Here is a 16,294-nt window from a genome sequence, read left to right on the forward strand (position 1 = left end):
AGCCCGAGCTAAGGCAGGCCAACTCAGCTCGGGCTGTGGGCCGTTAAAGGCCATGTCCGCCCTCCTGGCATGGCGTAAAAGCCATTAGCACCCCTGTATTTGTCTGGGGTACGAATGGCATTCAACATCTTTCATCGGGAGATCCGCTCTCTTAGCACAGCCGATCTCCCGATGAAAAATGAAGGGAAAAAAAAAAGATGTCCACCGCCATATAGAAAAGGGACTAAGTCCCTTTTCCATCTCTATGGCATCCAGACAGGAGGAGCTCCGGGACCGGAGCACAATGCTCTAGTCCTACAGGTAAGTGGAAGGGTGTGGTGAGGCAAGAGGGAGAGGCTCCCTGTTTCCTCACCACAATGATAAAACAAATTAAATAAAAAAAGCCGCCCGGGGTAGGGCCTCGGGTGGCTGGGACAGGGGGCTGGGATTGTGTATTCTTGCCTGTGGTTCCAGCCACCTGATTGGATGAGCGCCCTTCCACAGGGGCTGGGATTGTGTATTCTCGCCTGCTGTTCCAGCCACCTGATTGGATGAGCGCTCTTCCACAGGGGCTGGGATTGTGTATTCTCGCCTGCTGTTCCAGCCACCTGATTGGATGAGCGCCCTTCCACAGGTGCGAATGCAATTGAAATCATCATGCGACACATTCTAAAATAGGTACAGAATATGGCTAATAGAGAAAGGAAAGGTTGGGGACAACCAGAGCAAATGAGCACAGAATGTCTTCCCTGTACGAAAGCACCTTACATATATTCCTTCTTTTACAAAATTAAACATACTCCCGCCATGTACAGTTAAGTGGTGTTAGATTTAATCTACTAATTTGAAGCAAAGATGAGCGCCCCTTTCCTTTGACTCTACTGGCTACTGATGAGCTTGCTTCTCTGGGTTGCCTGGAAGGATTCCTTATATTATCATTGTTGCCCTCCTTATCACCATTACCTTCAGCTCCAGAGCCACTCTCACGCCTCACTTTCCAGGCTTGTGCACCGCTTACTGCCCTTTTTGGTTGGTCCAGCTGGGATATCCTGCTCTGCACGGTGAGCATGGTGCACCTCTTTAGACTGGCAGTGCTGCTGTGTCATCCAATTTGTCACCCTGCTGCTGTTGTTGTTACTACTTCGCACAGCAAACGGCATGCCTGCAGGGCAACCCACAGCTATTTCAGTGTTCCACACACTCCGATCAGCTGTCGGACCACACTGCCTAGGCTCTGTTCTATGCTAATGCTTGGGGAGTCCTTCTCTACCCAGGTATTGTTATGTGGACATTTTGCCTCAATTCGAAATCTCAGAGCTTCAATGCTTTTGGCATTATAATAGACTTAGATAGCTTCTTCTTTTCTAGACTGTGTGTCATGTGTGTCCTGCAAACCTGATTTCAGATTCAGCTAAGTCTCCCTGATTAACATCACTGCTTTTGTACCTTGCCTATCCTCGAAAGGGGTAACCTCTGTTGCTCTGTTGCAGGTGTTCCTGTTAATATCAAAGACTTCGATATTACTTTCTCAAACTAGTACCCATTGAGTCAGGTGGTTTGTATCCATACTTCTGTGCTTTATTAAACCTTTCTTTAAGGCCATTTGCCTGAGGTTGATTATTACTGTATGTTGTTTAATGCCCATGTCATCTAGAAATGACTCCATCTGCTGGGAGGTTAGCCGCATACTACTATCAGACACAATGACTTCTTATCTCCCTTCTTTCAGGAACACTTGTTTAAGGAAATTGATGGACAATGTGAGGTGATCCACGAGTTCGGCCTCTGGTCATCTGGAGAAGTAGTGTGCCAGGATGATGGCATGCGTCTTGTATACCGGAAGTTAAGAGTAGTAGTCCTGTTAAGTCTCAGGCTACATTCTGCCACATCTATTCCAGAATTTTGACAGATGTCCTTAGGTTTGGTCTTTTTTTTCTTTTTCATTGCACATCGGAGAGAACTTCACATAGCTGTCAATATACAAGTCCATGGCTGGTTACCAAAAGCAGGGTTTGAAATTGAGGAGCGCTGGGAGCTATTTAGCGCCTGCTTGTAGGCTAGAAGGGCCTGGTTAGCTTGACATCAGCAGCTCCCAAGAGCTACTTTTGGCTCCCCAGGCCAACTGAAGCAGAACAAATAGACCTATGTCAATTTGGGGCAAGCTATATATTAACATTAGGACACATGTATATGACATTTAAAGCATACGGGTGCATTAATAATGGACACAATTATATACTTGCGTCTTATGTGAAAGTTAGATTTGCGGAACACTATATACCAACTCCTTGTTCCCCAGTGATAGATCCTGGTCACTGGTTAATGCTGGATACCCAGAAGCTGCTTTAACTCCTGCTGAGCCAATCTTAATTTCGATCCACGCAAAAGTCTTCTGGAGCATCCCTCTTGGTTAAGTTGTTTCTGGGGTGATCCATGTGCACCCTTTATATGGTCTTATGATTGAGGGTTTCAGGGTGGAGGGATAGAGGGTGGGGCAATGATTCTTAGTTCTCTGAATATCAATTCTCCTTATAGGCTGGCTTTGTCTGCCCGCCTTGATGGTGAAGGCCGTCTTCGATGTGCCTTAATCTCACCCTGCCCTGATGAGATTACAGAGTTTTTTCAATGCCACATTGCTGCTGCTTTCTTCTCCCCATTCTTCATCTGTGATGATTTTTATATCATTTGCTCTTTCAACATTGCCAATGATAACTTCTTCTTGATTTCCTGGGCCCACATTGTTTTGGCGAAGACAGAGAGGCGGGCTCACGCTATGTTACAGCCACCAGGTTTGTACCGCATCTCACATCCGCTTTCCCATAGGTTTGTAGAGATGTCAGGTAATCTGGGGGAATCTTTGTCTTCCGCTCCTGCTGCTAAAATGTAACCCACGGGTCTGTGGTCTGTTGGTAGTATAAACCTTTAGAACTGTCGGAAATGTCTGCCCATGGACAGGCGTGTAGCGTTTTTTGGATAACAGAGCGTTTTATTTTCTTGTGCTTTCATTGCTTAGGAAGCAAAGGCAACTGTGCGTTCAGATTTCCCATCTGCCTGGCGCGTGGCTGCTCCTATGCCTTAATTGCGTGTATCAACAGTAACAATTGTCTTCCTGTGGGTATCGAATTGTTTAAACTTTCACACTTTTCTAATGGCTTATTACACTTCTGTAAAGGCTTTTTGCTGTGAATTTTACCACTGTTGAGGCAAAGGTCCCATGAACTTTGAGTAAAACTCATAGTGCCAAGAACTTTGAAATGTCTTCTTTTGTTGGTGGGTGTGCTTGCTTCTTTGATGGCATGGAGCAGGTCCATTTTAGTCTTGACTCCGCATCTGTAATGATGCGACCCAGGCATTCCACCTCAGAGCGGACTAGGTTACATTTTTCCTTCAGTGCCACCCCTAAACTCTTTAATATGTTGAGTTCTGTGTCCTGGGTTTTTTTGGTTTTCTTTGTAGCACTTGAGAGCGCTAGAATGTCATCCTGGAAGAATTACATCATGGACTCCCTAGTGCATCGGTCCAGTTTGTCAAGAGGTCTGCAACTTTTGGCTGGCCAGATATTTTTGACTACATCTGCCATAAAGGCTGGCTGGAATAGTCGGTGGTGAAGGATCATGGGAATCATAGTGCAAACCATCTGGAGAGCTGCAGGTTGCAGACCCTGAATTAGTCATTTACAAATAGCTGCAGCGCTTGCCAGACCAAACGACATCTGTGGGTAAAAGAACGTGCCTAATGGAGTTACAAAAACCGTTTTTGCTCTAGAATCTTCCATCATATCCACAAGGTGATAAAATGATTTCAGGTCAAGTTTGGAAAATGCTTTGGCTTGACCAACCAAGCAAAGCATCTTGCTGATGTTGGGTTGGAGATTTGAGTTAATCAGTTAATCAGGGTTTTCTTGATCAAGGATCTGAGACCTGCACAGTTAGATTTTATGGTTTCCTTGTTTCGATGCCAGAATAACACTTGCATTTCACTTTGAGAAGAATGTTGCTTTTTTCTCTTCTATGAGATTGTGATTCAGTCTTTGGCTTCAGGACAATGTGTTATTTAAGTCCTCCTAGCTTTCCTAATTTGACTCTGAAAAAGATAGAAATGTGTTGACCACACATTCCTTGGCTTCGTCTCCTTCCTTGGTTTACTGGCGGTACTTGTTCTGTTTGCTCTGACCTCAATATCATCTTGAGGTCTGGTTAGTATTGCCAGGCCGGTTGCTACTACATACGTCTACCTAGTTTCTCTCGCCCTTTGAACTTCAGGACGGCTTGAAACAACCTGTGGATCTTTATTTTGTAGCCAAAATAACCCTCCTGGCGGCTGCTCAGTTGTACGTTGGGTCGTGGTGGCCCCAATTGTTCTTCTGCATCTTGGACAATGAGAAGGGGGTTTCACAGCGCCTCGCTTAATTCTTACGTCGTCTAGTAAGGCAACAGTGTATTTTCCAAGGCGAAAATGTCTTCTGTGCTGGCAGATTTAGGCGAAATGCTTGTTCCTTCTGTTTGCTGAGCACCTTTTTCTACATGCAGGAGAATTTTTGGTTGCAGAATTGTGGGTTTTGCAGCTGCACCTGAAGCACAATCTTTTGGGGTACCCCGAGTTCCTTGTTTCAGGGTATGCTTTCACGTTTGCATGGTTTGGAATTCTTTTGGACCGTTTTGGTTCTGGCACATTCTTTCAGTAAAGCCATGTTTTCTTCTCACAGTGGTGAGCTTCATGTGCTAGATTGCTCCACTCTCTTAGCAAAGGTCAATGCTTGTTTCAAGGTGGGGTCCGCAGCTTGCCACAATCTTTCTCTAATTTGGTCGTTTTTCGGCTGGACCAAAATGTGGTCCCTTCGCTTCTTTTAAAAATGTGCTGATGATACAAGTGGTGTTTATCATTCGCAGAGGGGCTACGTACTCCTCCATTGCTGCTCCCTGTTGTAAAAGAGTTGTCTCTCCATCACAATTGAAGTAGTATTCTTTCGGTTTAGATGGGGAGTTCTTGAAATAGTCAGTGTTTGTTTTTAAGTGGCTGTAGGGGTGATTTCTGCATCATTCTTAGGCTTCAAGTCCTAGATAATGCATTAGGAAAGTGGTCCCTTTGTCTGGAGTTTGGGGTCATCAGCACTGTCGGTGTCTTCTAGTTGGGTCATAAACGCCACCTTCCAGCTCTTCCATGGGATTGGAGGGTTGCCAGGCTTGTGTAAGGTTTTTAGGTGAAGGGTCCATGTGCTCACCCATTATTCGGGTGCTCTACCGGAGGGTGCTGGTGGCTGTCTCCTCTACTGTGCCGCTGCCTTCTTGGTTATCTTGGTCCTGGATAGCCCTGGGGAAATCTCATGGCATTAGCTGAAGGCTCTCTCACCCTTTCTGAAAGACTGCCTTGGGGGAGATCATTGGCTGTAGCCTCCTTCTTGCAATGCTCCGAAACAACTGCAGAAAAAAGGTTACGTCGCAATTGCTGCAAGGCGTGCGACGCAGCATGATGTTTGATGTTGGACAGGAGACTGCTACCAGGGCTGGACTGGCCTGTAGGGAACTCTGAATATTTCCTGGTAGTCCTCTGCACCCTGGGCCTCTTTTATGTGGTAACTTGTTTTATTTCAAAATGTTCTCATAGAAAAAGGGTTGGGCCTACTGAAAATGTGTGATACGGGACCACTTTGAAAATTCTTTCCAGGACCCCTTTTGGTTCCCAGTCCACCCCTGGCTTCTACTAGCCCATCTTCTGTATTGCTAGTGCCACTAGCAGTCTGCTATTGACACTTGCACTAACGAGGATGGGCCTAAAATGGCGGGTTAGGCCTCCTCCATAAACCAAAACACGAGATTGGTAGCCGTGAGGTGCGGGAGGCAAGCGGTGCTCACTGTAGATCCCTTCCGTGAGGCACTAGCCTCTGCGTATTCAAGACAGCAGTGGCCGCGGTGTGGCAACATGGGTCTGGGCAGCTGGGTTCTCTTCCACATAGCTGTTGGAGCTCATTCCCAAGTTGTTTAGCGCAATCACGCGCAATCACGCAATCACGAGTGTGGTAACAGACGTCTATCAGGTCCAGTAATGAGTCATCCTGTGAAACCTTCTAGAACAGGTGAAGGCTGCGAAGGAAAGGGAAGGTTGCGGGAGGCAAGGTTAAGTGAGCATGTACTACACGGGTTAACTTTGAATCTGTGCCAGGCCTGGAAACGACTGTGCCACTTAAGGACAGGGGGGCACTAAAAACAGTAATGCCCCAGAAAACAAAAGGATTGTTAACCTGTGCAAGCCAATGAAGCTAGGAAAATTGAATGGCATAGAAAAAATTGAGTTCTAGAATTGCAGTAACCGAGAAGAAGAGTAACAGTCAAAACAGAATACACTACATTAGTACCAATGGTGCCCCATTGAAGTGCAAAAACAAAACTGGCATATAAATAAAATATAGATTTTATGTCGGCACATGCCTCACTTTTTTACTCCTCTAGAACTGTGACAAAACAGTGCAATAAAGTGATTTGCTATTAATTACAAGGATTTACTCACTTGAAATGCCCACTATTTACCAGTGCAGGAAATGATCCGGATCAAGACAGAGCGGTGCTCCTGCAAAACTTGTCTTGCTGGAGCTCTGCCCTGCCCCCAGACCCAAGGGCTAGCGCAGGACACTCCCAGATATGTTCTGAAGCCGAGTTATTGCTGCCTCACCCAGATCTATCGCCGGGCCCAGGGACTAGCACAGGACACTCCCAACCAGATCTGTTCTGAAGCCAGGTTATTGCATGCACCAGCAACCCACGTTTCAACAAGCAGACAATTTTCTGAAAGTTCGGCACAGTAGACTGCATACAGACACAGCCAGAGCCTCGCATACGTGTTGCAGTTGTCCATCCTGGTATATAAGTCCTGCAATTTACAGACTTTTTTTTGTTAGGGTAAATATGGTGACCACTCAAAATTGCAAAGTCCAACTTCAATTTTTTGCTCGAAAGAGTATAAGACCCATTTAAAATTGTGTGCATTCGTATGTTCCCATAATGCTCTTTCCTTTTATGCAAATCGACAGGATTGGGTTCTATGAAGAGATACTCTGTTGCTTGACCTGGCCTGCGGCCACGCCCACTGGGCCGCCCCCTCCAAAGCCCAGCCCCCTCCAAGGAGGAGAGGGTTCCACCAGTATTTCATTTTCCATTTCCAGCACTGCTATTTACAATGTATTGTTTGGATAAAAATAGTGCCTCCTGCCAGGAGGTTGCATTACTGAATAGCCCTCTTAACAGGGCCATGAAATACTTTGTATCTTCCTGGCACTGTCTGGCTGTAAAGAATTGCCAATGCAAAAAAAGTGTTTGTAAAAACATACAATGGGTTTGTCCTACTTTGATTGTGATGGATGTGTCAGATAGAAGATTTCGGCATCACTCTGCAGTGTAGCTCTGTACTGCACGAAAAGATCAGATCAATCTGCAGCTTTTAACATTAAAGGCAAGTTAATTCAGTGTTCTTTTCCTCATGCAGGCCCAGCTATCCTTCAACACGGATACCCTTTGTTAGAATCAAGCTGGAGAAGATGTTTAAGCAAGAGCTTTGAGGGTGCCAAGTACCCAGCCATTCCTTGCGCCCCATCGGCACCTTGCTGACCAGTCAATGACATTGAAGGGCCGCCTCTGAAACCTTGGCATGGCTTGGCTCAACCGGCGTCCCGTAGTTGCCTTCGAAAGCTGCAAGAAGATCACACTGGCTGCATGTGTGCGATTCGGAAGCGGCAACTGCATGGGGCACTACCCTTCTAGAAATGGCCGTGGCCCCCAAAAGGGGCTGCCCAGCTTTTGGGACTTTATCTGGCCTCTGGTTGGCATGGTGCGCCATCTTCACGCAACATGAGCTTCTAGTTCACAGGTTGACTAGTTGACCTTTTCTAGGGGATCAAGACACCAAAAATGAGACTATTTATGCGACCGTAAGGGAACAATCGGTGCTGCAAAGCTGAAATGTTTCCATTTGTGCCAAGCCCCCTCTGGGGGGCCCTGCTTCAAGCGGACTGGGGGTTGGGAGGTGGGTGTTTACTGACAGAATTGTGGGGACCTGGCATGCTTTCGCCAACTACTTGAGTTTTGTTTGGGAGAAGATTGGTGGTTTTTGCCTCGGGTCACTGGCAGAGATTTTGTTTACACCAGTATGCATGGCATCCAGAGCCTGACGGGGCTCCTGCATCCGTTTTGCGATATATATTTTTAAAAAACAATGGAAAAATAAACCTGGATTTTTTTAGGAGGATTGATCGGATGTGGCAGCTTGATGCACTAAAGGCTTCTGTGGTGAAGAGAAGGACAGAGTCTTTCTTTTGTTTTCTTTTGTGTTTGGTTTGGTTTGCTTGCAGTACATTCACTTCAGCAATGCTGCTTTTCAAAATAAAAAGAAATCCAGGTGGTATGGTATGGTAAGGTGAAGAAGAGGCCTGTGGGCTATCCTGGTTGGAAGCTGCAGAGAAGCCATTCTGCAGGAAACTCAACAAGGAGACGTTTCTTGTGAGTGACTTGGAGCGAATGTAAAGAGATCGCTGAGGGCTGTGGGTCACAAGACGAATGGGGAGGATTGAGTCCCAGAAAGAGGCAGATTTGGGACTGACTGTGAACTCTCTGTATGGCTGCATTGTACTTACATTCCAAGTAAAAAAAACAAAACCACCGAAACACGAAAACACACGGTTTCCCCCCGTGGGTGGCCAGTTACTATGGTGTGGTGTGGTGGTTCTGTCACGCGATGCAGCCCCTATATTGTGGTCAGAAAGCCAATATATGAGAACCCTATATATCAGGTTAGAGGGCCTTGCTAATGAATAAAGGAAGTGTTGTGGTGCAATGGGTGACTGTGTAGTAGGAGACAATGCCGGGGGACCCCAAACATGACTTTAAAAAAAAACACCTTAACCCTTTCTTTGGGCTGTACTGTCAACACGAAAACTATTTCCTGTTTTAAAACGCAGCCCACTCTCCTCCCTGTTCGTGATGTTTTAACACCAGTCCACCGCAGCCATTGCAGTGCATGTACTGTACCTGTCACAGGATGGGGCTGGGGCAGCGATTTTCCCGCTTGCATAGTTTAAAGAGTTTATTTGAGAAATGCAGACTGAATTTCAGCCTCTGCCTTGACAATGTGTTGATGGGCACCCCCCCTTTTATGACAAAAGAGTACAAGTAAAGTGCCCACCTTGGTAGATGAAGTCATTCAGAGTAAGTGGATCAGGCTTCCCACCCCCCACCCCCGCCACTATAATTTAAGGAAATATAGGGCACGGTGTCACCAAGCTTACTCTTCTGTGAAATAACCATGTCATGCTTTAGTTTCATATAAAACCTGGCCGTGTTTTTATGCCCGGCCATAACCACCACCTTGGGTTTGTCCCGGAGTCCTCCGTGGCTTGACTATCCATTAATCATATTGCCTCCGGCGGACTCCGCCCGGACCGAAGACGCAAGCACACACTAAGCAATGGATGAATCTAGCTTCCACCTTCTTAAAGGAGCCGTGCTTATTGCACAACTTTTGCTGATTGATTCAGTCAGAGATGTGCTTAAGTTGAGGGTTTGCTTCAGGACCCTCTCTATCCCAACATGCCTGCTTCTCAGGCGATGGCCCCACCTTCTCGTACAACTTGGTTTTTGATAAAACATATTCTTACAAAGAACAAATCTGTGAGTATCTTTATTAACTGTTGCCTTCTTTCCTTCCTTCCTTCCTGCCTTCCTTCTTTCCTTCCCTCTCTCTCTCTCGCTTGTTCTTCCTCTTTGTCTCTTTCCCTTCTCCTTCTCTACCCCCTCCCTCTCTACCCTCACTACTCTCCCTGCCCTCCCTACTCCCCCACCTTCCCTTCCTCCCTCCCTCAAGGAGAGTTTGTGAAGCGGCTTCCGTGAAGTGTAGATGAGGGGGTGCTCCTGGCTAAATGACTACTTTCACTTACCAAAGTTCCCTGCACACCCGAAGAGAGCCAGTCTTACTTTACTGGCTGTACGGGGGAGTTTGGCAGCCTCTCTTCGGAGGACCTTCCTAATTGGTGTCTTTTTGGTTCATATTTCTTTGTATTGTCTCTTGTTTCCACCGCCGGATCTCTCAGGATTGTCCTTCTTTTTTCTGTAATTGTTTGTTTTTGTATATTTTGTGGATTTTCCTGCTGGTCGTGCAAGCCATTTGCTGGTGGTGGCTATCTGTGTTAAACGCAGGCACTAAAGTGAGCTCCAGTTTCCTTTTCTCCCAGTGTACACTGCCCTTTTCCCAGCAGAAGGGCCTCCACGCCAGCTCGGCTGATAGTTGTGTGCATCTCTGAAATTGTTTGTTTGGCTTACAACCAAAGGTCACTATTATTGTGTATCTGTGACTCAATAGAATTGATAGTTGGTTGATGCTTGTGGCTCTCAGCAACATACTGTTTCGTGCTCTGTTTTCAGCATTGTGTCTGCACAACACAGTGCTGTGTGTTGTCGCAGAGGCAACTGAATGCACCTCCTTAAAGGGCGTGCAACCACATTTTGTTTTCATGCTACACAAACATTCCTTCTTAGTGTCCTGTCTTCTCCTTGGGTCTACACTGATGGTTGAAAGTGAACTTTGATTCCAAGCTTTAGAATAGAATGACTTGTGTTTACTTTGTGCCAGCCTGTTGGTTGCCTATTAGTGCACCAGGAAAGTTCCTACGTGCCTGCTTACTCTTTTGATTGTCGGTCATTTGGGACGTTGTGCTCTTCTCTGTGTCCATGGTGCGCTGGCAGGCAAGCAGTGAAGTGTGGCAGGCTACCTGTGACTTAATGTGAGCTCTGGGAAATATTTAGTGTTTGTTTGCCCTTGTTCTGTCTTCCATGTCTCATTGAGGGCACACTAACATTGCCCTTCACTGGCTCCCCTTGGCTTCAATATTTTCATCATTGTTATTTCACTTTTTGAAGTGTTGGCGACTTCTTGCATCATTGTGCAGCTTCATGCAACATCGCTGGGAGTTCCGCCATCTTGGAAAAGGTGGTGTGTTTGTATCCAGTTTCTGATTCACAGCCAGTTTTCTTTTAATTCATGAAGTGTTTTAATTTTACACAGCATTTATTCCACAACAGGCTTTTGCAAAGCAGGGCTTGAGATCTCATGACACTTGTCCAGCTCTGTGCATCGGTTGGCCTTTCTCTTTTCTTGGTGCTCAGTTCTGTTACTTATAAACCACAGTTCTACCACTAGAATGGCCTCTTGGTGCTTGGTAGTGTTTGACTTACTGTGGTCATTTTACTGCAGTATTTTCTGTCCCTCGGTCAGCTCAGCTGTTAATCCTTTGTGGCTCCCTTGTCCTCTGCTCTCCATTTTGAACCCTTCTTTGCCTTGTCTGGGTAGGGATGCAAACCTTCTGAATGATGCTGCTGGACTGGTCCCGCCCATTACCAGGGAATGCTTGGGATGTTCTTTATGAACTGAACCCATCTAGTCAACTGCTTTGTTTGGCTTCCCTTTCATTCTGCTCTTGAATGTTCCTTCTCGTAATTTGCCTTTGCGTTCTTAGTGTGGACTGGGCTCTATAAAACCATGCACCCCTAATATAACTTTGGCCTCTTCAATATTTGAATAGTAGCTACTACGTGAACCTTCCTCTCCTTCCATCAATTTAGCATTTTTATGTTAATCCCTCACATTTGTCGAAAGAAGATTTTCTTGTACAGTCATCTAATCATGTAGGATTGACACAACCTTGTCAAACGTGCTCTTGCATCCTACCCCATGCGTACCGGGCATCGTCTGCCTCCTAGGAATACACAAAATGCTGCTTCTTCCATTTGGGGTTTCCAGTTTTTGCCATAGCTCCCAGTTCACCCTCATCAGCCACGGATGTTTGCAATATGAGTTAATTTCAAATTGACTATGATGGGCAGTGCCTGTGTATTTTGTTTTTGTGTGTCTGGAATGTTCCCGTTTCCCTCAGTTCAATCCTGTTGTGGAAGCAATAGGGGTTTTCTGCTTTATAAAAACCTCTCTTGTGTCCTGATAAGATTCCCACGTGGAGCCCTCACTATTCCCCTCTCTAGCTTGGCCTCTCACGTGATTGGCTTCCTACTGATAAGTGGGGCCTTTTGGGAAGTGAATGTGGTCATTTAACTCTGGGGTGTTGTCCATTTTGGTATCATCACAGCCTAAATGGGAAATTGGGAGGGGTGGTGCTACCAATCAAGGGAGGAAGTAATGGTCCATAAAACCAAGAATCACCTTTTCCTCAGTTGTTTGGTTGGCCTTCTGTATTGTTCTTTATTCCTTTTGATTTTTTTCTGACTTCTTCTCATTCCTCTTTTAATCTATTTTATGTCCATGAATTGCTTTTCCTTCTTTAATCAACTTTTTCGTTCTTGCAGTCTCATGCCTTGGTTTATTACACTTTATTTACCTTGCCCCTTTCCAACCTTTGAAGCTGACGTCATTATTTTTGTCACTTTTTGTTTCTTAGGAGTTGGGTTCTTTATTTGCAGTATTCTTGTTTGATGGTACATGTCTTTCATACCTTTTATTGGTGAAACTTTTCTATTGTAGCTCTTAATCTTGCAACACCATTCTGGTCTTTCCAGGGTTTATGTCAGACAGAAGGGTGGGGGGATTCTTGCAGGATCCTTTTTAATTGCCCCTTTTAGCTCACCCACCAGTATATATATTATGGTGGTCTCCTCACATTATGTGTGTAACCTGATGACTTGGATAGGTTGCCCACTTAGGGTACAGAAGGCCTTTTTCACTTATACACTCTGATACTGAGAGCAGCACCCCAAAAATAAACCCATTATAATTCCCAGGGCATGTCTGCTTTTTGACCAGCCCCAAATTACTCCAAAAATCCTGCCTCATATTGCTTTGTTTTCTGTGCTGGATTGAGCCCGCAGGTTTGGCATCTTTTATTCTAGCTCATAATCCCATCTCAGTCGCTGTCTTGTCAGTTGAGTTATCCCTCAGTGGTTCAAGACCTGACCCACTACCAAATATGGAGCATAACTGGATGCAGACAGACCACAATTGAATTTCTTCTCATTTGCACTTTATGTACATTCTAAACTTATTTTTAAAAAAGTAGCCCATAAATAGGTTTGCAATGGCTATAATAAGGAGCTTTGTATTTATGTACCCTTTTAAACTTCATTATTGTTGGTTGATTTAATTCAGTGTTCAACTTCTAGTCTTTCTTTTATCAAGTATTTTTTGTTGGTACTCAAAGTTGTGTTGAGGCACAAGAAAGTACAATGGGCTGTCCCTGATTGCATGCAGCAGGTTGCATTGGTTGGAAGGATCTCGCACACATGTTGTTCAATCTGCCAGACTCATTCTAAATGTCATCTGCGTAGACTTGCAGGAGGTGTAACCTTTCAGATGTTCACTCTGCAATGGAAGAACCTTTCTTTTCACCAGCTCTAGTTTCTCCAGTCCGCTATCACAGGCCTTCAGTGTGCTCTCGATTTTCAAGAGGAGTTTCCTAGAATGTGAGTTGTGCTGCAGCTGTTTTGCCTAATTTTGAATAGCTTTTCTGATGGCTGATTAACATTACCGGAGTGTCTAGTTCAGCTATATACTTATCAGTAACACTAGGAGTAAATGAGCTAAATGTAGCTGCTATGTCAGCTGTTCGGAAACTGATCTTAAGATGTGTGACACGTTATGAAGCCTGATTTCCTTTGCATTTCAGTCTGGGACAAGCTCGCTTTCCAAATGGTAACATTGCATTGCATAGTTTTGTTCCCACAGCTCTTATTGGGCAAGGAATTCAATTCTGTGGTTCTTATGATACCACGCGCGTGATGCACACTTGGTGTGCGTGATCATCGTTTCCTGGTTCATCTGCATGAGGCAGACTATTGAATGGGGCTGGGAAAGGAGAATAGTGCGATGGTGGTATTAAAGTCTTCAAGAGAGCAGGAGGAATCATTGACCATTAATGGTGAGGAAGCCGAAGGTCCTAAGAGATGCAATTGTTCACCCAGCCCTTCTACATTTCCTTGCTGCATTGCTGCATGACCCCCTCCCCTTCATGAGCTCAACCCAACTGCAACATTGGAATCTAGACATACATGTTGTGGAGTAGGTTGTGGTTGTGCTGCCAGGTGCACAACATCTGCTGTATGCAATTACGGACCATTCACTACTTTCTAGTACCTCAATCTATTCAACTGTATATATGTATAATATGTTATCCTTCCAGAATAATGGGCTATGTCTACCATGCAATTGCTTAGCACTCTGCCAGACTAATCCACCCGAGAAGCAGGGCTGCAGCGGAAGAAACGTCGGGTGATTTCAGATCAGGGGAAATACCATTGTAAATTAAACTATTTAACATGAATATGGTGTGTGCCAGACTGTTTACCTCCATCTGAAACTTGTGAATGTTGCAAAGAAATGTCAAGTTTCCCAAAACTGTTTTGTGTTGTGCATTTTGAGATGTCATCCAATTTGTGCCTCGTCCCCAAGACCAGCTATCCTCTCAAGGAGGGCATATGTGAACGGCTTCAATGACAGAAGCTGAGCCTCTGCAACAGACGCTCCTGGACTGCAGGAACTGGACATCTGCATTACTTGAGCAACTCAATGAGTGTGCACAAGATGAGATCTTGTGGGGACGTCTGTTCTCTCTGTTGAGACAACTCTTTTGCTGTTGGACACTAACATTCTTACTTAGATTAGGTTCAAATGTTCAGTTGCCTTGTTGCTTTGATTTGTTTGTGTGTGCGTGTGTCCTGGATATGTTTTGTTTCTTTCTGCGGGGTGATTTTGGCCATTAAGAAACTATGCCAATACCATGCAGACTCCAATCAGGTGTTGGAATGCAGCTGGCATTTGTGGCGGTAAGACCGTGCCATGCCCCATTTACCCTGCACGTTGAACAGGTATTTGGAAAAATGTTTTTCTAGACTCCCCTTTGATTTCTTCTGTTGGGGTCCTTCTTATGTGATGCCCTTGTACCTTGTGCTTCATTTGTGCAGCTGCTGTTGAAGTAATAAAGCTTGTTTTTGTGAGTAGGTGTGTGTTTTTGTCAGGGTACTCAAAAATCGCTCCATGAAAATGGTGGTTGAACAATGGTATGAAACAAATGTGCAAGCGAGGAGAAGATCTTTCGGTCTTAATTCTGGATTCCATGTGGGAAATGCTTAGAATTCCCATTTAAAACCAGCACCTCTGAGCTGATCAACATGGCATGCACTTTAAAGAATACTTTCAGAGGGTACAGTCTAAATCATGAGAGGGCGGGAACAGCTAATTTCAGCTTCATTTTGTATTACCAATGAGAAGAACAAGGTGGGCAGAGTTTAGATGCCAACAAGCTATTTAATTTCTCATAGTTTATTCGGATAAAATCCATAAACCAATACAGAGCAGTACAAATATGCACAATCCAATACGGTAAAATGCAATAGGCAAAAACACAGTAAAAACACTCATCAGTTAAAACCTGACATCTGATTAAAAAAAAAGAAAAGAAAAAATATGGTAACATTCAGCAAAAACCTTTTATGTTAAACATCCACAATGTGTTTTCTTTCGTTCCATGCCTTCCTCAAATATTCTAATGAACACCAAGCAACGACCAAAGGTTCACCTTGCAACAGAAATAAAAGTGGCGGGCGGCGCCGATTAAAATTGGCTTCTCTCAGCAGTGAATAATACTTTGTTTTCCGATATCATTAATGCGCGGGCAAAACAGAAGAAGATGCAAAAGGTATTCTTTCACAGCACTACAAATAGGTCTGCTCATAGCCCTGCCATTTCCTCGTATTGTCTTTCAGCAGTAATAGGTTAAAATGCACCGTGGTCAATGCCCAGCGATTCATAGGTTTCTTGCTGTGTGTCATATAGGGCTGTATTACATCCCGATTCATAAGAAGCAGGTGTTTTCTATTTTACTCAAGGGAAAGCGCAGACGATTCTCGTTTTATGCAGATTAGAGATCGAAACGCCCTCTTGTACATCTCACTCCCAAGTGCAGTTAACAATTCATCAGGATACTGCAGGATTGTGGCTTTCAGCTGTCTCACACAATCAGAAATGCATCTCAACCATGATATTTTGCGCCACAACGAGCCTGACAGCATACTTCTAATGATTTTGTGAGTCAAGCAAGCTCTTGAATTTGACCAAATGCCAAGCCAGTGCATGAGTGGTGCTTCATACCAGTCATCCCCAATATGCATTATACCTAGTTCTACATGCACAACATAGTTTGGGGCAGAACTAGGAAGCCTGAATATCCTTTTCTGGAAGTTGTTCTCAATGACTAGTATGTTTTCAATCCCCCACAGTGCCGCTGCCTTTGCTTGTGCGCAATACACTTCCATTATTAGGTTGAGTGGTTGACATT

At 44.8% G+C, this 16,294-nt stretch overlaps 1 protein-coding gene across 2 annotated transcripts in view; it reads left to right on the forward strand.

The window, feature by feature from the left end:
* The window catches only part of ABCA2 (ATP binding cassette subfamily A member 2), a 1,079,583-nt gene extending 1,064,629 nt beyond the window's left edge, over positions 1-14,954 (forward strand). For both annotated transcript variants that reach the window (XM_069609742.1, XM_069609743.1), the window contains exon 49: positions 7,456-14,954. In XM_069609742.1, coding sequence (XP_069465843.1) covers positions 7,456-7,491 — 36 coding nt within the window. In that variant the 3' untranslated portion in view covers positions 7,492-14,954. The remainder of the gene's footprint in view (positions 1-7,455) is intronic.
* Positions 14,955-16,294: the final 1,340 nt, after the last annotated feature.

The sequence above is a fragment of the Ambystoma mexicanum genome, chromosome 8 (genome assembly GCF_040938575.1).
Source record: "Ambystoma mexicanum isolate Mex_15411 chromosome 8, UKY_AmexF1_1, whole genome shotgun sequence".
In the NCBI taxonomy this organism is placed as follows: Eukaryota; Metazoa; Chordata; class Amphibia; order Caudata; family Ambystomatidae; genus Ambystoma; species Ambystoma mexicanum.